The following is a 19,965-nucleotide window of genomic DNA, read 5'->3' on the forward strand; positions in this document are numbered from 1 at the left end:
CTAACCCTAGCTCTAACCCTAACCCTAGCTCTAGCCCTAACCCTAACCCTAGCTCTAACCCCAACCCTAGCTTTAGCCCTAACCCTAACCCTAGCTCTAAACCTAACCCTAGCTCTAACCCCAGCCCTAGCTCTAACCCCAACACTAGCTCTAACCCTAACCCTAGCTCTAACCCTAACCCTAACCCTAGCTCTAAGCCTAACCCTAGCTCTAACCCCAGCCCTAGCTCTAACCCTAACCCTAGCTCTAACCCTAACCCTAGCTCTAACCCCAGCCCTAGCTCCAACCCTAACCCTAAGTCTAACCCTAACCCTAACCCTAGCTCCAACCCGAATCCCAACCCTAGCTCTAACCCCAACACTAGCTCTAACCCCAACACTAGCTCTAACCCTAACCCTAGCTCTAACCCCAGCCCTAGCTCCAACCCTAACCCTAGCTCTAACCCTAAGTCTAACTCTAACCCTAGCTCCAACCCCGAATCCCAACCCTAGCTCTAACCCCAACCCTAGCTCTAACCCTAACCCTAGCTCTAACCCCAGCCCTAGCTCCAACCCTAACCCTAGCTCTAACCCCAGCCCTAGCTCCAACCCTAACCCTAGCTCTAACCCTAAGTCTAACCCTAACTCTAGCTCCAACCCGAATCCCAACCCTAGCTCTAACCCCAACACTAGTTCTAACCCTAACCCTAGATCCAACCCTAGCTCTAACCCCAACACTAGCTCTAACCCTAACCCTAGATCCAACCCTAACCCTAACCCTAGCTCTAACCCTAACCCTAGCTCCAACCCGAATCCCAACCCTAGCTCTAACCCCAGCCCTAGCTCCAACCCTAACCCTAAGTCTAACCCTAACCCCAGCCCTAGCTCCAACCCTAACTCTAGCTCTAACCCTAACCCTAGATCCAACCCTAACCCTAGCTCTAACCCTAACCCTAGCTCTAACCCTAAGTCTAACCCTAACCCTAGCTCCAACCCGAATCCCAACCCGAGCTCCAACCGTAACCCATGAGTCTGCAGCAGTGGAAGAGAGCGGTGTGAGAGAGAGAGCAGCTTCCCGCAGCTCTGATAGTGTTCAGGGATGGGTCCTTGATTCCCACTGAGAAACACCAAGAACCCAGATAAAGAAAGACCAGGAACAGAGGGTGAAGGAGGTACAGAGGATGGATGTCATAACAGTTACGTTACGCAGAGATGCAAAAGATGCTAGCTGGGAAGTCCAGAGTGAACGAGAGAAACGCCACAACATGATGAAAAAGACAATATCAGGAATCACGGATCGGGGATATAACTGGAAGGATCAATGGAACAAGGGAGGAAAAAGGGGATGAAAGGAGAGAGGGAGCAGACAAAGAACTTCTGAACTGATAAGAGAGAGAGTGCAGATCACAGAGTAATTACTGTTGTCTGATCGGATTTTCTCCCTGTCTCCCTCTCCCCCTTTCTCTCTGTTCTCGCTCTCTTCTCCCCTTTTGAGCTGGTCAGTATTTATTTACCTTGTAAATAGGGCTTTATCCCTGATTGCTACAGATATTTTAGTCTCTTTTATCTGTATCTGAGCGGAGAAGAGAGGAGTGAAGGGGCAGGAGGGGAGAACTGAGAGACGGGGGATCCAAACAGGCTCAAATAGATGAGTTAGAGATACTGTTGATCTTTACCATATTTTACTGCACACTTCTACTGGGCTTTACATGTTCATGTTTTTGCTAGCTTCTATAATGCTTATCCGAACCAAGAAAGAAGAAAATGCCTCATCAGTACCATCTTCTACCACTACACCCAAGAGCCTGCCTTACAGATGTGTCTGCGTCACACACGGCCTGTGGTTTACGCTTATAAATGTTGGATTACGTAAGAAGAAGCGGAAGACGAATGAGTCGATGGGATGGGAGGAGGGTGGAAGAGAGGGATGTGGTGGACGCAATTCAATCAGAAGTGTTGCTGAAAGAGAGTGTGTTGGAGAGGGAGTGAGAGAAGAAGAAGTAAGCAATGGAGAAAATAGCTTCTAAAACAAACTGTCGTTGCATCTGTGGCAGGGAACATAATCAGGCTTGTAACCGCTCGCTGGTTGATTGGGTAATTACAGCGTTTACATGTGAAAGTGGCCATTTTTTTTGTCTGTCCAGCCAACTCTTTCTCAATAGTCTTGCGGAACCTCCATAGTAGACATGTGCAGTTAAGCAACTCCGGTGTAGATTTGGCCTTGTGTTGTAGGTTATTTTCTGACTGAAAGGTGAATTCAGCTCCTAACGTCTGGCGTAAAGCAGACTGAGGCAGGTTTTCCTCGATGATTTGGTCTGTGTTCAGCTCCACCCTGTTTCTCTTTATCTTGAAAAACTGCCCAATATTTGCTGATGTCAAGCATACCCATACCATGATGCCAGTGGTGGTCGGGGACGTTTAAGACGAGGGAGGATGATCATTTTTTTGATGAGCTTGGCCTTATTTCTTTCACAGCATATTGGATGACTGTCATTCATATTCCATTCACCCAGCTCAATGTAACATCGACAGGTTTAGGCTACTACATGATACTCACGGTTGGGATGGTGTTCTTCGGCTTGCAAGCCTCCCCCTTTTTCCTCCAAACATAACGATGGTCATTATGGCCAAACTGTTCTATTTTTGTTTCATCAGACCAGAGGACATTTCTCCAAAAAGTACAATCTTTGTCCCCATGTGCAGTTGCAAACCGTAGTCTGGCTTTTTTATGTTGGTTTTAGAGCAGTGGCATCTTCCTTGCTGAGCGGCCTTTCAGGTTATGTCGATATAGGACTCGTTTTACTGTGGATATAGATACTTTTGTACCTGTTTCCTCCAGCATCTTCACAAGGTCCTTTGCTGTTGTTCTGGGATTGATTTGCACTTTTCGCACCAAAGTACATTCATCTCCAGGAGACAGAACGCGTCTCCTTCCTGAGTGGTATGACGTGAGTGGTTCCATGGTGTTTATACTTGTGTACTATTGTTTGTACAGATTAACGTGGTACCTTTAGGCGTTTGGAAATTGCTCCCAATGATGAACCAGACTTGTGGAGGTCTACAATTTTTTTTCAGAGATTTCTATTGATTTTCCCATGATGTCAAACAAAGAGGCACTGAGTTTGAAGGTAGGCCTTGAAATACATCCACAGGTACACCTCCAATTGACTCAAATGATGTCAATTAGCCTAAAAGAAGCTTCTAAAGCCATGGCATCATTTTCTGGAATTTTCCAAGCTGTTGAAAGGCACAGTCAACTTAGTGTATGTAAACTTCTGACCCACCGGAATTGTGATACAGTGAATTATAAGTGAAATAATCTGTCTGTAAACAATTGTTGGAAAAATGACTTGTGTCATGCACAAAGTAGATGTCCTAACCGACTTCCCAAAACTATAGTTTGTTAACAAGAAATTTGTGGAGTGGTTGAAAAACGAGTGTATGTAAACTTCCGACTTCAACTGCATTATTTCAACAAGAGTGAATCCGTGTAACTTATTAAGACATTTTAAGCCACATGTTACTCCTGAACTAATTTAGGCTTGCCTGAACAAAGGGGCTGAATACTTGCAACTACTATTTTAGTTCTCACATTCTTGTTAATCTTTTCAAAAATATCAGTTTTCTTCCACTTTCACATTATAGAGTATTTTGAGTAGATTGACAAAAACATTACGACTAAATCCATTTTAATCCCACTTTTGTAACATAATAAAATGCCAGGAAATCCAAGGGATATTAATAATTTTGCAAGGCGCTGTATTTATATACACGGCAATCTATATTTCATTGATCCTATCTTAGTAATTATAAATGAATAATAGCCTAATTCATAGTCGGTGACCAACAATAGCTTGGTCAACAATAGCTTCAAAGGCTTTCTAGATTTTCCCATCATTAGTCCAACAACATGATGATCACACTAGTCCCTTGAGCCAGCATTGTGTTGGTGGGGTGTGAGTGTACGGTCAAACACACAGACACTGAGCATCTGTGGCCATCCGATCGGGGTGGAGTCAAAGGGCTAGGGTTCCGGTCTAGAAGCTATACAGTTTCGCTTCGGTACTGCAGTTTAACTGACACCTGGCCTAGAAAGACTATTTCCATGTAAAGGTCAGATTTGAACATTCCTAATAAGACACTTTAGCGATAATCATTGGGCACAAAACATCTATTGAATTATTCATGTAATTGTCACTCAGGCTGATTATTAATTTTTTAAATACTTTTAACAAAAAAACATTCACAACCGAACATATTAACATTTTATATTTATCCAATGTCTGTCATGTTTTTGGATGACGTGATGACTTCGTCGCTGCTCCACTCAGTGCTCGTGCGCATGTGATGGTTCGTATACACCGGATGCAACCTGGATATAGACGGTCCATGAATCAGCATATGTGAACGTGAGTAGATTACCTTGAATACAACGGGCGGACATCTTGGACGCAGTCTCCAGTTCTTATTATACCCTCAGTGGGTGGAGTGGACGGCGGATGCGACTTCCTGTGGAGGCAGGATGTCCTCCATTCTGTCCAGCTTTCCTCCGAACTCGTTGACCTCTTCACACCGGGCCACAGGATGGGACACACTGACATTCCTTCTCTCACTGCGGGACCTGGATTTCTCTATATTGGTGGATATATGTTTGGTGTTTTTGAAATATGAGGGGCCTTGTCACTTCATTGTCCCCCACGTTGGTATGTGCGTAAGTCTCCTGATTGTGTTCGATCAATCATGGATGTAAAAAAAACGATTATTGGTTATTTCATAGTCCATTCCTATACCCTCAGAGAATGCACAGCCAGAAATGTGTTGGTGGGTGGGCCCCCTCCAAAAAAGAGAAACGTTTGCCGTTTTGTAGCTAATCTCATGCTATTCTACACATTTTGTCAAGAGGCTAGACAAAATGAGGCTGTTTTAAAATCAAATCTCTTGCGATGCTAAGCGTTTTATAATGGGGCAGAAATGAAAATGTGCAGTTTTTTTGGTCATCTCCTGCTTTTCTACACATTTTGCCATGAGGCTGAGAGAAAATGTAGCATTTCTAATGCTAAAATATAGGTGTGTTGACTGTGATAAAGGCACTGGATTATGAGCTGTCTTGTTTGCTAAATGAACAAATTTAAATAGGCAGTGGAATGGTGCATATAGCTATAGAAGCACAGTGACATATGCCTCAATGCAGTCATAAATTCACTGTCAACTGCGTTTATTTTCAGTCAACTTAACATGTGTAAATATTTGTATGAACATAACAAGATTCAACAACTGAGACATAAACTGAACAAGTTCCACAGACATGTGACTAACAGAAATTGAATAATGTGTCCCTGAACAAAGGGGGGTCAAAATCAAAAGTAACAGTCAGTATCTGGTGTGGCCACCAGCTGCATTAAGTACTGCAGTGCATCTCCTCCTCATGGACTGCACCAGATTTGCCAGTTCTTGCTGTGAGATGTTACCCCATTCTTCCAGCAAGGCACCTGCAAGTTTCTGGACATTTCTGGGGGGAATGGCCCTAGCCCCTCACCCTCCGATCCAACAGGTCCCAGACGTGCTCAATGGTTTTGAGATCCGGGCTCTTCGCTGGCCATGGCAGAACACTGACATTCCTGTCTTACAGGAAATCACGCACAGAACAAGCAGTATGGCTGGTGGCATTGTCATGCTGGAGGGTCATGTCAGGATTAGCCTGCAGGAAGGGTACCACATGAGGGAGGAGGATGTCTTCCCTAACGCACAGTGTTGAGATTGCCTGCAATGACAACAAGCTCAGTCCGATGATGCTGTGACACACTGCCCCAGACCACGATGGACCCTCCACCTCCAAATCGTCCCGCTCCAGAGTACAGGCCTCGGTGTAACTCTCATTCCTTCGACGATAAACGCGAATCCGACCATCACCCCTGTGAGACAAAACCGTGACTCGTCAGTGAAGAGCCCTTTTTGCCAGCCCTTTTTGCCCTTTGGTCCAGCGACAGTGGGTTTGATGCCCATATGCGACGTTGTTGCCGGTGATGTCTGGTGAGGACTTGCCTCACAACAGGCCTACAAGCCCTCAGTCCAGCCTCTCTCAGCCTATTGCTGACAGTCTGAGCACTGATGGAGGGATTGTGTGTTCCCAGTGTAACTCGGGCAGTTGTTGCGATCCTGCACCTGTCCCGCAGGTGTGATGTTCGGATGTACCGATCCTGTGCAGGTGTTGTTACACATGGTCTGCCACTGCGAGGACGATCGGCTGTCCGTCATGCCTCCCTGTAGCGCTGTCTTAGGCATCTCACAGTACGGACATTGCAATTTATTGCCCTGGCCACATCTGCAGTCCTCATGTCTCCTTGCAGCATGCCTAAGGCATGTTCATGCAGATGTGCAGGGACCCTGGGCATCTTTCTTTTGGTGTTTTTCCAGAGTCAGTAGAGAGGCCTCTTTAGTGTCCTAAGTTTCCATAACTGTGACCTTAATTGCCTACCATCTGTAAGTGTCTTAACGACCGTTCCACAGGGTGCATGTTCATTAATTGGGAAACAGTATTTAAACCCTTTACAATGAAGATCTGTGAAGTTATTTGGATTTTTATGAATTATCTTTGAGACAGGGTCCTGAAAAAGGGGACGTTTCTTTTTTTTTTGCTGAGTTTGTGGCTTATTGAAGGTGTGGATTTGAGTTATTTTTGGCAACCATGAGAATGAATGTCATTCCAGTTCATCTGTTCTGTTATATTTCATCAAATCTGACTAACCCAGTGCACTGCTTGCTATGAATATCTATTGGTGTTTGGGTAAAAAAACGAATAATGTCCTGTTTGGAACACAAAGTAAAGAGCATAATTATTTGTATTGTTTATGTTTTTGCTCAATCTGATTGGGTGGGCCTAAACCTCTGCTGTAGTGTCAGTCAGTGGAATTAGCTGAGGGGGGAAATGAAATCTGGACATTGTCATTGAATCCTGTGAGTTCACTGTGGTTTCCTGCCCTGTCTTCTGTGTGACTGTTTGTTTGGGCCTGCTTTTTTAACCTTGGATGGAATTCACCTTATGGAAACCACTCAATTTTACACACACACACACTCATGTGAAACAAAAGGAACCGTCAGTGATTGACTTGAATGAGGAGACCTCTGCAAGTGCCAGCGATAAGATCTAGCTCGGCTAAGCGATATGAGGGTTCGGGTTGTTATTGTATATGGGCCCAAAGCGTAAATAGAAGATATCCGCTCTCACCCACATCAGTGGTCAGCCTATCAGCCTCAGGCAGGAAGTCAGATAAAAAGGGCTAGATTCAATCTAAATCACTTAAGTTCAGCGTTACAGTGCGATTCCAACTTAAAAGGCAATGTTCCATAGTCAGACTGCTTTCACAGTAAAACGCTGCATATGTCATCCCAGTCAGAAATTACAACGCTTCAGTGATACAGATTGAATCCAACTCAAAGAGGGGTTTATTCATTGATCTATAGTTCTAGATAGGTTTTATAGGCTACTACTCTGGACTTTGTTTTCAGATTTGACTGACTGGGATGTTAGGTTCAAATATGTTACTTTTCTAACATATTCCACCCAATATTTATTTACTTTAGGTGAACAATTGGTGGCTGTATCAGGTGTGAGACGTGGTTTGTCTGCAAAAAACACTCCTGACAGTCAGCGTTCGCTGTTCAGATGAGACGTGTACCATCAATAGAGTTTAAACAATTAAACTATATGCACATTTTTGGCTTCATCAAAAGCATTTATTTATTAATAAGTCATAGTAAAATGTCACACAAATTCACAAAGTGTTTAAGAAATGTCTGGCTCAGTTTGGTGTGTGTGTGTGTGTGTGTGTGTTCTAAAGAGTGCATGTTAAATAAATGACCACCAAGAGAAGGAAAAGGACAACAGGAAAAATAGAATTTATCTTAAAGGAAAAACAAAAATAGTTTATCCAAAACTGTAGCACCTTTTTATCCCAGAAGTCAATATTCCAACAGATTACAATAATATATATATATAAAAATAAAAAAAATAAAAGCCCCCTAAAAAGAATGAAAAACAATGACAATTTCCCCCGCGCATTAAAAAGGCCGTATTCCATTCGTCAACTCAACCTCGGCTGTGGATCCTACCAACTACAGGGAAAGTGTAAGTTATATTCATTAGAAATATCATATATATATATATATATATATATATATATATATATATATATATATATATATATATATATATATATATATATATATATATATATATATATATATATATATATATATATATATATATATATATAGAACCAGAAGAAGCACCAGAGAACCTTGTCCTCCCATAACACACCCTTTCAGTTGTTACAGAGGACAAAAATGACTTTCAAACCCTAATAAAAGTAAGGGGAGAACATTGACATCCTATAAATATAAGAAACATTTTAAATAAAAAAAGAAATGTACAATGTAAAATCCAGAAAAATTATAAATCTGTATATTAAGCAAACAACTAACAAAATCAGAGGTACAAAACAATGCAAAAATGGAAGCAATTCATTAAAACAAAAAGACCTGATGTACTCCTAAAGAGTTGTGACAATTGACTCTTTCGCCTTCCCGTGGAAATAAACATTATACATTTGTAAAAACACAACACATACAAGAGTAAGAAAGACTAAACAGAAAATCTAAAAAAAAAGACTTTAAAACCCGTATGTTTCTAAGCATTTCAAACAATTGTATTTTTATTGTCTCCTTATTCTTAATGCTTTTAGAAAAAAAATGCATCTTATTTATCTTCTAAATACAAGTCACAAGGCCAATGTGGTATATATCTAGGGCTGATCTAGTCTTAAAGAAAATACATTATTTTAGAAGAGAAAAAAAACCACCCCACATAAAATACACAGCATTTACAAATTTCAGAATTCATGATAAAAAAAAAAGACGATATGGAAATAATAAAATGTATGCCATTGATAACTGTCAACCCTTTGTTGCTTGTTCACGATGGCAGCTAGCACCAACTGCCTTTCCATTTTTTCTCAAGTCCTCCGGAAACCAGAACGCTGCTCATGAACAGTCTACAACAAGGGTAAACTGGCATTTGATTGGCGGTTCGGTTTTGTAAACAGTGATGAGTAGTAAACTGGTTTTCGATTGGCTGTTTGATCGGCAAGTATTAGCAGTAGTAAAAACATCTTAAATCACGAAGGGGGAAAAAAAAAAAAAAAAAGGTTAAAAATAATGTTTTTTAAAAGATGTTAAGTCCTGTCTGGCAGGAGTTTTGGTTATGGCTGTGAGACGTGGAGGGGGAGGAGCTTTATCACCGTGTACTCGGGGCTGCAGTCTGGAGAGAGGAGACAGAAGAGGAAACGTTACATCTACTGTCCTCAGGTTGTTAGGCAGACTGACACCGATTTCCTTGTATGCAGGTGCCCGTCTCATAAGAAAAATATGTGTGTGTCCCCTCACCAGGCTGAATGCGTCATAGGTACTCATTAGCTCCTCCATGCGGTACTGCTCTAACACCACTACGTTGTTGGAGAGGCTGGGGTTTCTCTGGCGGGCACAGTCCTCACAGTGGACCACATAGGTCTTCCTGCTGCCACTCTCAGACGTCACAAACAGCAGGTCAAACACCTCCACCTGGTGGACAGAAGATATATACACACAGATACTCAGTACACAAGTAAAGGGCTGTCTTGTAACGAATGGGGAGGAATTGAATGCAGGCCGAAGCAACCATGAAGGAAGATTGGGGGGGCCAGGGTTTGAAGTAATGTGGTTTCAGAAGAGCGATGGGCTCTGACTGTGGTAAGTGGTATGTTTTGTGTTCAGTTAGAAGGCGTTTTGGTGCTGGCAGACCGAGGGTAAAACATGAGGTTGGGGGATTTGCATTGAGAGGGCAGTAGGTAGATACTGGGTAGAAGTACTACTCACATCACACTCGTTGCAGTAGTAAGCTGGTTCGTCCTTCACTCGGCTCTGGTAGGAGATCTTCTTCCCTGCTGCTACCAGCTGGTCTCGCAGAACCTGGATGTGCTTGATGGACTGCAGGAGGCAGTGCCTGAGTGAGCGAGTGAGTGATGAGGTTAGGATACAGGTATGAAGAGGACCGAGAGTTTTCCTGATCACATGACCTGTCGAGGTAAAACTCTGGTCCAACACAGTGATAGTGTGTCCCTGTCATGACACTGCAACCCTTATTAAACAGAACACAAGTTAGTAGCATAATCACAATCTGCCCTATTGACCTGTATCATTTGTAACTAATATAGAGTGGCAAGATAAAAGTATGTGAACCCTTTGGAATTACCTGGATTTCTGCATAAATGGGTCATCAAATTTGATCTGATCTTCATCTAAGTCACAACAATAGACAAACATAGCGTGCTTAAACTAATAACACATTTCTGCATTTCTTGTCTATATTGAATACATCATTTAAACATTCACATTGTAGGTTGTAAAAAGTATGTGAACACCCCCTGGGAAGGGTTACAAAAGTATCTCTAAAAGCCTTGACGATGCAAAATATTCTGTGGACAGACAAAACTACAGTTGAGTTGTTTCGGAAGGAACACACAACACTGTATGGAGAAACAAAAAAGGCACAGCACACCAACATCAAAACCTCATCCCAACTGTAAAGTATGGTGGAGGGAGCATCGTGGTTTGGGACTACTTTGCTGCCTCAGGGTCTGGACAACTTGCTGTCGTCGACGGAAAAAATAATTCCCAAGTTTATCAAGACATTTTACAGGAGAATGTAAGGCCAACTGTCCGCCAATTGAAGCTCAACCGATGTTGGGTGATTCAACAGGATAACGACCCAAAACACAGAAGTAAATCAATAACAGAATGACTTCAACAGAAGAAAATGCGCCATCTGGAGTGGCCCAGTCAGAGTCCTGACCTCAACCTGATTGAGATGCTGTGGCATGACCTCAAGAGAGCAGATCACACCAGACATCCCAAGAATATTGCTTTACTGAAACAGTTTTGTAAAGAGGAATGGTCCAAAATTCCTCCTGTCTGGTGTGTGCAGGTCTGATCCACAACTGCAGAGAACGTTTGGTTGAGGTTATTGCTGCCAAAGGAGGGTGAACCTGTTATTAAATCCAAGGGTTCACACCCTGCACTGAGAATGTTTACACAGTGTGTTCAATAAAAGACATGAAAACGTATAATTGCTTGTGCGTTATTAGTTTAAGCAGGCTGTGTTTGTCTCTTGTTGTGACCTAGATCAGTTCAAATGTTATGACCAATTTACACAGAAATCCAGGTATCTCCAAAGGGTTCACATACTTTTTCTTGCCATTGTAGAGCCACCAATCAACTGGAAGACACGTCACCAGTCTGAATACTCACTTGATCATCTTGTATGTGTCGGGGTCAGTGACCTTGACGGTGCGGGCCACGTTCCAGGACACGTGGATCATGGGGACAATGGACTTGACCTTCTTGACCTCGTTCCACTCAAACCTCTCCAGGGCCAGCTGGTACTGGTAGGCTACAGGGAGGATAAGGGGCCATTAGTAGTGACCTCACCTGATATTATATATATATATATAAAAATAATAAAAATAAAAGGTCAACATTAGTCCTATACTTATGAGTCTCATTAGTGTGGATTTGGACCGGGGGTCGTCGCCCTGAAGTTCAAAACTCCCAAGGCAAAATGACTGACCGAGACCAACAGATCCATAAAATAACACTAAACACTAAAGTCAAGAAACAGCTCTACTGCAACGCGTTTCAGTGGCTAGTGGAGTGAAAGGTCTGCAGCAAGACTAATGTAGGCGTCTGTGTCAGGGAGTTCACGTACAGTTGAGTGGGCCCACGTTCCAGGCGATGTTGTTGCACCAGCCCACAGCCTGAACCCAGTGGACGGTCCCTGCGTTGATCCACACCAGGTCCCCGGGCCTCTGAATGAAGCGGTACACGGGGATGTTGGATCGGTACAGGTCCTCCAGAACAGGCCACCAGGAACCGGTCAGGTAGTCTACTCCGTGCCTGAAGGAGGGAGGGGATACGGGGGTAAGATCCTCTGAGGTAGTGGGTGATAACGTTGGGAGAATGGTAAACTTAAGTAGATGAGACGCCTGTGCTATTTCCCATTCTTACGGCGTACGGTCTTGAAAGCTAATCTCAAGTGACTCGGGAAGCGCAGGTTCAAAACTGACGAGGAATATATTCTTGTACCTCGTCATCATCAGTGCATTCAAGAAATCGCGGTACAAGTATCAACCCGACACGACTTACTTTTCACAGAAGTCGTCGATGGCCGGCCAGTAGTTTTCGTGCACGGAGAACCACTCGCAGTCTCCAGGCCCAATGTTGACGTTCACAGAGCAGAAGTTGTTGTTCTCCTGGTGGCCAGGCGTGCGGCTCCCGGGGACCTTCATGTAGAGCTGGACAGTATTCATGCCCAGGATGGTGTGTCCTACGTGGCTCAGCATGTTGCCGCTGGATGCCACGCGCATGAAGGCCGGAAGCTTCTGGAGCTCCTGCAGCTGGGCCTTCCACCTGGGAGAGGGTTATTGTCGGTTTCAAATTGTCCAACAAAACAACATCTGAGCAGCAGTATTGGCACTTATGTACTATAGTGATTCTGCACATGGCCTTGCTTAGCAATAGATGTTTAGCCTCAGGGATTTTGGGGAGGGGTTTTATGTAATACTAAGATCTGACCACTAGGGGTCAGCAAAAACAAAGAGGAAAGTTCTGGAACAAATGGGAAAAGTTCCACGTGTTCTATGCGGTAATACAATGCATCCATCTCCAGCTTACCTCTTGGGGTCTGACAGGTCAATGTTGGTGCCAAACTTGATTATCTTCCCCACTGGTTTCTGTTCGGTACTGGTAGCATCTTTACTTGTGGGTTCTTTGCTAGATGTCTCAGGGCTGGTCTCCTTACTCGTCTTCTCCTTGTCTTCCTCATCTTCCTCAGCCTCTTCATCACTACCCTTCTCCTCCTGAAGACACAGAAAGGGACAAGGTAGAAGTAAGTAAGAGGTGTGTAAGTAAGAGGTGTGTAAGTAAGAGGTGTGTGTGCGTGTGTTGAGTCTGGTCTGTACCTGCAGACTCTCCTGGAAGGATGAAGCCTGGTACTGGGCGTACTTGGCGATGGTGGTGTGTGAGCGGCTGCTCTCGCAGGGCCAGGTCTGCCCCGTGCCGCTGGGGTCCCAGTTCTCATCAGCAGGCTGCTGTACCTGGGTCCTCACCTCCACAGCATGCTCAGAGTTAGCATCCACCAGAGACTTAGTGGAGAACAGACCCAGGTCTGAGAGGAGAGGAGAGAGGGAGAGTAAAGGGGTTTAATATACAAACATACTAAAGGATGACATGGTATGGCCTAAAAGGAGCAGGTTGAAGTTTGGTCCTGGAGGCAGAACTGAGCAATTGCCCCTTAGATAAGCCAGCTGCAAAAAGTCAAAATTGGCTATATTGTACAGATTTATAAAAACAACAAAATGTGCTTTTTGTCTCAAGTTAAGGTCAGGCATTAGGGTTCGCAGTGTGGTTAAGGTTAGGTTTATATCATGACTTTGTGGCTGTGCCAAGCTAGTGACCACTCTGCAGAGCTGCCTTCAGAAGAAGATTCATGACAGAAAAACTCTAACCTGCATAAAGAGACTCCCAAAAGCAAATGGTACCAAGCCCTGTGATTACTCTAACATGTGTGGTAGATAGTGTGTTGATGTCAGGGTTAAATAAATGATTGGTAACATAGTCTGTGTGTGTGTGTGTGTATATAAAAACTCACTGAGTCGTAGGGACCCGGCCAGTCCTCTGATGACAGTAACAGGGTTCTTGGGGTCTGTACAGAACTGCAGTAGTACAGGGGAGAGGGCATCTCTCTTACTCTCCAACTAGAGGGGGGGAAAGAGGACTGAAGAGTTAGTACCGTCACAAATAGCAGGTGCATCTTTCTACCAGAAGAGGGCAGCGCAGGCATACAAAAAGGCATCCTAATACACACTTTCAAAGAGAAAGCAAGAGGGTGAAATGAGAAAAATCGAATAGAGTGAAAGTCAAATTAGCTACAGTAACCGGTGGTTCGTGTTATGGCGAATGACGATCGACTTACATAGATGCTGGGTGTGGGGGGGTTGAGTTTATCCCGCGGGAGGGGCTCTGTAGTAAATAGCGGCTTGACAGAGAACGCAGGGAGCAGGTAGGACTCTCTGAACTTCCCCTTCACCCTCGCACCCCTGAGACAGGGAGAGAGAGGCAAATGTTAAGACCAAACACCGTCACAAATTGGAGCAATGAGTTAGCTTACGGTCTTTTTTAGAAATTGATTAACTAGAATGTAACTCCTTCTTAACTTCTCATTGGTAATCCCCCCCACCACTCACTACATCCCTGCCTTGTTCACGCCTTCATCCATCCCTCTCCTCCATACTCACTTGCAGGCCCTGATGACCTCTGCGGCGGTGTTCTCGATGCTGATCTCCTCCAGGGGTGTCCGCTTCTCCTCCACCTCAGAGGCGATGAACGTCTCTCGGTCGCCGCTCTCCACCTTGATCAGCCTGATCTTCAGCTCCTTGGGCGGCCCGTCCGACAGGGCCTTCAGCTTCATGAAGTCAGCAGCTGAACCCTGCAGTGTAGATCCAGCCCCTCTGTCCTGAGAGCAGGACATGACTCCTGAACTTCTTTCACTTCTACTACGGGACGCCCATTCGGAGGTGTCGCCTTCGCTGGTGGACCCAGCCTCCTTCCTCCTCATGTCGGCGCGAACGCGGTCGCGATCCTTCTCCTGGATCTCCTTACGCTGAAGGTCCAGGTCCCCAAGGATCCGCCGGTGGTCCTTCTTCTCCTTGTGCCTGTGTCGTTTCGAACTGGAACTGGAGGAGGAGGAGTGAGAGGACGAAGAGGAGGAGGAGGACATCTCGTCTCGTTTCTCCCTCGGCTTTTTCTTCCCTTCTTTCCTCTCCCCGTGCTTCTTGCTCCGGCCGTGTTTCCTCTCCTTCTCTCGGTGTCGTTCCCGCTCTCTCTCAGGCTTGTGGTGCCTGCCCTCCTGTTTGATCTCAGTCTTGATCCTGTCGGAGGGGTTCTTTCTGGGGAGGGAGCTGGAGTGTCGGGTCAGGAGAACCTCACAGCTTCGGCCCAGCTCGGCCAGAGAAGACTCGGAGATGGTTGTAAGCGTGGCCTCTTCCTTGGGCTCCATCTTGATAGGTTGTGTAGAGGGATAACACTTGGACTCCACCCTTGTGGAATAGAGCCTCTTCTCCATGGCCTCTCTCCCATCTCTCCACATATCAGGCTCCTCCATCTTGATATTGACCTGTCTCTTTGCCTCCCAGCTGGAGGGGGAGTGTGGGCGGGTCTTTAGGGGAGGGGCCGAAGATGGCGTGAAGCCTGGGTGATTGGTGGAATCCGAGATGGGGGAGGTGCTATTCTGCTGCTGTTGGATGTCGGGACCCAGAGAGAGGGAGGAGGAGTACTTCAGTCCCCCCAGAGCGGAGGGGGGCGGGCGGCCAAACGGACCTCCTCGGTAGGCGTACTTCTGGTTCTCCAGGGCGGCCTGGGACTTGAAGGTGCTGCTCACCCCCGTCTGGTGGAGGTGGGGCCTCTGGGGCGGGGGAGGGGAACTGGACGGGGTCTCCGACTCATCTTCCTCATCCTCGTCGTCACCCTCGCTCTTCACAGGCTCCGGGAGACCGTAGAGTTTAGCCAGGTCGCTGTGGCTGTAGTTAGTCCCTGACTGGGGGTCGGAGTTGAGGGGGACGGCTGGCTCGTGGAGCTCCAAAGCGGGTTTCAGGGCGAGACAACCCTCCTCGTCTTCCTCGTTGATGGAGGAGGTCCGGCTGCAGGGGGAGGCCAGGGAGCCCTGTCGGCTCAGTACAGGGGGGCTGGCGTGGACGTTCGTACCAACAAAGTCGTCCTGCGGTTGCTGATTGGGCGCTGGGATGAGGTCCGGGGCGCACAGATAGCTCTTGGCCGGCGGCATAGCAGAGAAGGCATTTATGATGGTCTCCCTAGCACCGTTTCGGTCGCTGCAGTACAGAGATTCCTCCTCTTTCTTGATGGACTCATCCAGCATGGCCATGATGTTGGCCAGACCGTCCGGGAGTAACGTTGAGAGCTCCAAGGGTTCCTCCTCAAACTGGGCGCTGTCGGAGTCGCCGCTGTTACTGCTGCTGGCGCTACAACCCAGGCTACCTAGGCCTCCGCTGGGCATGCGCTTGTTGGGGAGGCCCCCTGTGCTGGACGTGCTGCTGCTGGTCCTGGAGTTGTTGGGCCCAGACAGTAGGCTATCCCTGGGGAACGCCTGGAAGAGTTTGGGGGGCTCTCGGAGGGTGACCGTGCTGGAGGTGTGGAGGGGATCCACAGCGCCCATCGCTCCCCTTCGGGCCTGCTGACTATCGTTCTCCTTGGGATGGGGGGTGTCTTTGGATGGGCGGGGGGGGGCACCTTGTGTCAAGGTCTTATTTGAGGGGTGGTTGGGGTAAAAGGGCCCCGACGAGGTCAGGGCATTGTTCCCTGAGGTGACGTTACCAGTGTGTAATGACGAGGGGGGGGTTTCACACCACATCTCTCTCTGCCTCTGCTTCTCCCTGGCGTACTCCGTCTGGGGGGTGAGAGGGGGCGGCCGTGACATCTCCAGGGGGGCAGGAGGTGGTGGTGCCTGGCCTGGGGGACAAGGGGGAGCCCCGCCCCGGCTCAGCCAGGGGTAGGAGGGCGAGGAGGATGACTGGCTGGGGGTGGGAGGGACAAAGGAGGAAACGGTGGACAGGCGAGGAGGTGGAGGAGCAGAGGAGTTGCCGGACAGGAGTCTCTCCAGACTCTCAATGGCAGACTCCTCTCTCCTTTTACTACTCTGGCTCATCTCCTCCTCCACCTTCCTCCTCTCCTCCTCTTTCATCAACTCAGTCCTCCTCTTCCTCTCCTCTTCCTCTCGCTCCCTCGCCAAATCCCTCCTCTTCCTTTCCTCTTGCTCTTTTTCCCATTCCCTTCTTTTCTTCTCCTCTTCCACTCTCTCCAACTCTCTCCTCTTCCCCTGCTCCCTCTCCCTCCTCTTCCGCTCTTCCTGCTCTCTCTCCCACTCCCTCCTCTTCCGCTCTTCCTGCTCCCTCCTCTTCCGCTCTTCCTGCTCCCTCCTCTTCCGCTCTTCCTGCTCCCTCCTCTTCCGCTCTTCCTGCTCCCTCCTCTTCCGCTCTTCCTGCTCCCTCCTCTTCCGCTCTTCCTGCTCCCTCCTCTTCTGCTCTTCCTGCTCCCTCTCCCTCCTCTCCTCGGCCTGCATATGACCTTGGAGCTCAGCATCCAGTTTATCCAGAGCCTCCTCCATGGACTGGGGGGCTGAGGGTGGAGGTGGCAGGGGTCGAGAATTTAGATACCCCTTGGCTGAGGTGGTGGTAGCCTGGGGGGCAGGCTGGGCACAGAGTCTGGAGTAGGAGGGGCTGGAGGCTGGCTGGGGGGCAGGCTGGGCACAGAGTCTGGAGTAGGAGGGGCTGGAGGCTGGCTGGGGTGCAGAGCTGACAGTGTGGGGTTGGGGGGCGGGCATGGGGCGGTGCAGGGGCGAGCTAGTGACCTCCGTCTGGGTGAGGGGGCTGGGGTGAGACCCCCTGCTGGTGATGACGCTCTCCCCTGCCCTCTGGTGTCCTGAGAATGACGAAGAGGAGGAGGATGAAGAGGAGGCCGGAGTGCCATCCGGATCAGACCGTCCGTAGTAAGACTTCCCCTGGACAGACTGTTGGTGGTGCTGGCTAGGGAACTGCTGCTGCTGGGGCCTGGGTGGCGCCCGGTGTGGGTGGTTGGCAGTGCCCGCGTGGGCTCCCTGATACCCTGGGTGCAGCATGGGGTGGATGGGGCTCCTCTCTGGGTCTCTCTCCAGCTGAGACGCAGCTGAGGACTGGTGGGGCAGTGACATCATCTCCCTGCCTCTCCTACAGGTGCTGTTAGCTGAACACACAGCAGGTGGTGCTGTGATTACAGTGGAGAGTGCAGGTCCAGTAATACTACTACTGTTGTTGTAGCGGTTGTTTTGGGACTGTGAGCAGAGGGCCTGGGGGGTGGAGATGATGACGGGGGTTCTGGTAGGAACCAGAGGGGAGCTGATGTGGGGGTGCTGATGGTGTTGGAGGGACGCGGGACCCCGGGTCTCCCCAGCCTGGTTCTGCTGCCCCTGAGGTACCAGCCCTGCCCTGTAGTGACCCGGCTCCTGCAGGGAGGAACAGAGACATGCTAGATTAATGCACTGGAGATTGAGAGCTATAGACCTAGTATGCGCCCCAAATGGCACCCTATTCCCTATATAGTGCACTACATTTGACCAGATTTGGGGCACAACCGTACACTTCCTAGTATTTCCTAGCAAAAAGTAATTTGATACACTGATAATGATACAGATAAAAAAAATGGACATACGTTACACTTCAAAGTCCATTGTTAATTTAACATTAGAAACCGGCTGGTTGGAGGTCTGAATGCTGATTGGCTAAAAGCTGTGGTATATCAGACCGTATACCATGGGTATGACAAAAAATATATGTATTTTCTGCACTAATTACGTTGGTAATCAGTTTATAATAGCAATAAGGTACCCTGGGGTTTGTGGTATATGGCCAATATACCACGGCTAAGGGCTGTGTCCAGGCACTCTGTGTCCAGGCACTCTGTGCTGCGTCGTGCATAGGAACAGCCCTTAGCCGCAGTATGTAGGCCGTATACCACATCCCCTCGGGCCTTATTGCTCAATTAACTAAGCCCAATCAATTCCAAACTGACCGCTCTGCTAAATCACGTTCGTGTGAAAAAGGCGGAGATCACATGATAATCCAACGTTAACAAAAGGAGAAGAGTTAGTAGCAGTGGAGTGCAACATTCGCTCTGCCGGGAACCTGGGACTCACCAGGAGGTGGTTGTTTTGTGGCCTGCCCTGCCCCTGTCCCTGGGGCCTCCAGGCCTCGTGGTGGGAGGGACTGGGGTTGTGCTGCTGAGGTACTGCTGTGCTGCTGGCAGGGGGGTGGGGGGCAGTGTGGCCCAGCCCGGGGTGGGTCTGGAAGTGGGGGTTGTGGCTGTAAGGCACGCCGGTGTGGTTTGCTGGTGAGGGTTGGGGGGGCTCCCTACTGTCCCTGTCCCCCCTTGCTGGAGGTTGGTGGTGGTGAGGAGGCGGATGGTTGTTGACTCCCCTACCCACAGTGGTAGGGCCTCTCTGGGGGGTAGGAGGACCTCCCCTGGGCTCCATCCCCATGCGGGGCGGGGCTGGTTGTTTAGGGTACTGCGGGTGAGAGCTGTGGGGGTTGTTGTGGGGGGGTTGATTGAGGGCCTGAGGTGAGAATGAGGGCTTGTGGGGTGGGTGGGGCCCGCTGTGCCTCTGAGGGTAGCCTCCCGGGGAGGAGGTGAGGGGTGGGGAGATGGGCGAGGGGGCGGGAGGTTTGTAGGTGTAGCCGCCCATGCAGGACTTGACTGACTCCTGTTAGCAGAGAGAAAGAGAGAGAGACGATTAACATTATGGCTCAGAACGTGGGAAAGCTAGGGGAGCCTAGATAACCTGACATTCCAAACATAAAATTAAATAAAAAGATCTGTAAAGCTACATTCCAACTAGTCACGTTCTTGATAGAACAGCAAGTGTTAAGTGTTCTTACGGCTCGGACCTGGAACTCAGGGGAACCGTTCTTGCGTTCAGGCTGGGCCCGGGGGGCGCCACTCGCCTTGTGCATGGGGTTCCAGAAAGCAGGTTTGGGTGGAGGAGGGGGGTAGTGGGACGGGGGCTGCTGCTGTGGGGGCAGGGGGTGCCCTCCTGGGCCAGAGAACCTCTGTATGCCTGGGTGTGGAACCTGGAGAGAGCAGGGTTTAGGTACTACACCATATCCCATCTAAACAACATGGTCAAATAACAACTACAAAGTTTAGATATCAGAAAATGGCAAACTATTCTATGCAATCACCTGATTCTACATGTGAGAGAGTTTAGACTTTGTTTCTTTATCCTTTACGAGTCAACGTTTGGGGTAAAGTACATTTAAATGCACGAGTCAAGTTTTTAAATGCAGAGTTTTCAAAT

At 47.9% G+C, this 19,965-nt stretch overlaps 1 protein-coding gene across 17 annotated transcripts in view; it reads right to left on the bottom strand.

Moving 5' to 3' along the window:
• Positions 1 to 7,689: 7,689 nt before the first annotated feature.
• The window catches only part of kdm6ba (lysine (K)-specific demethylase 6B, a), a 153,804-nt gene continuing 141,528 nt past the window's right edge, over positions 7,690 to 19,965 (bottom strand). For 11 of the 17 annotated variants that reach the window (XM_090214587.1, XM_036957915.2, XM_090214585.1 and 8 more), the window contains 13 exons: positions 19,547 to 19,738; positions 18,808 to 19,371; positions 14,363 to 18,117; positions 14,041 to 14,164; positions 13,717 to 13,822; positions 13,028 to 13,233; positions 12,741 to 12,925; positions 12,213 to 12,476; positions 11,776 to 11,963; positions 11,319 to 11,460; positions 9,888 to 10,014; positions 9,420 to 9,593; positions 7,690 to 9,294 (listed from right to left, as the gene is read on the bottom strand). In XM_090214587.1, coding sequence (XP_090070713.1) covers positions 9,271 to 9,294; positions 9,420 to 9,593; positions 9,888 to 10,014; positions 11,319 to 11,460; positions 11,776 to 11,963; positions 12,213 to 12,476; positions 12,741 to 12,925; positions 13,028 to 13,233; positions 13,717 to 13,822; positions 14,041 to 14,164; positions 14,363 to 18,117; positions 18,808 to 19,371; positions 19,547 to 19,738 — 6,051 coding nt within the window. In that variant the 3' untranslated portion in view covers positions 7,690 to 9,270. The other 6 variants (XM_090214593.1, XM_090214591.1, XM_090214592.1 and 3 more) reach the window with 2 other exon arrangements.

This window comes from Oncorhynchus mykiss, chromosome 21, assembly GCF_057628025.1.
Source record: "Oncorhynchus mykiss isolate SJ-2025 chromosome 21, ASM5762802v1, whole genome shotgun sequence".
Taxonomy (NCBI): Eukaryota; Metazoa; Chordata; class Actinopteri; order Salmoniformes; family Salmonidae; genus Oncorhynchus; species Oncorhynchus mykiss.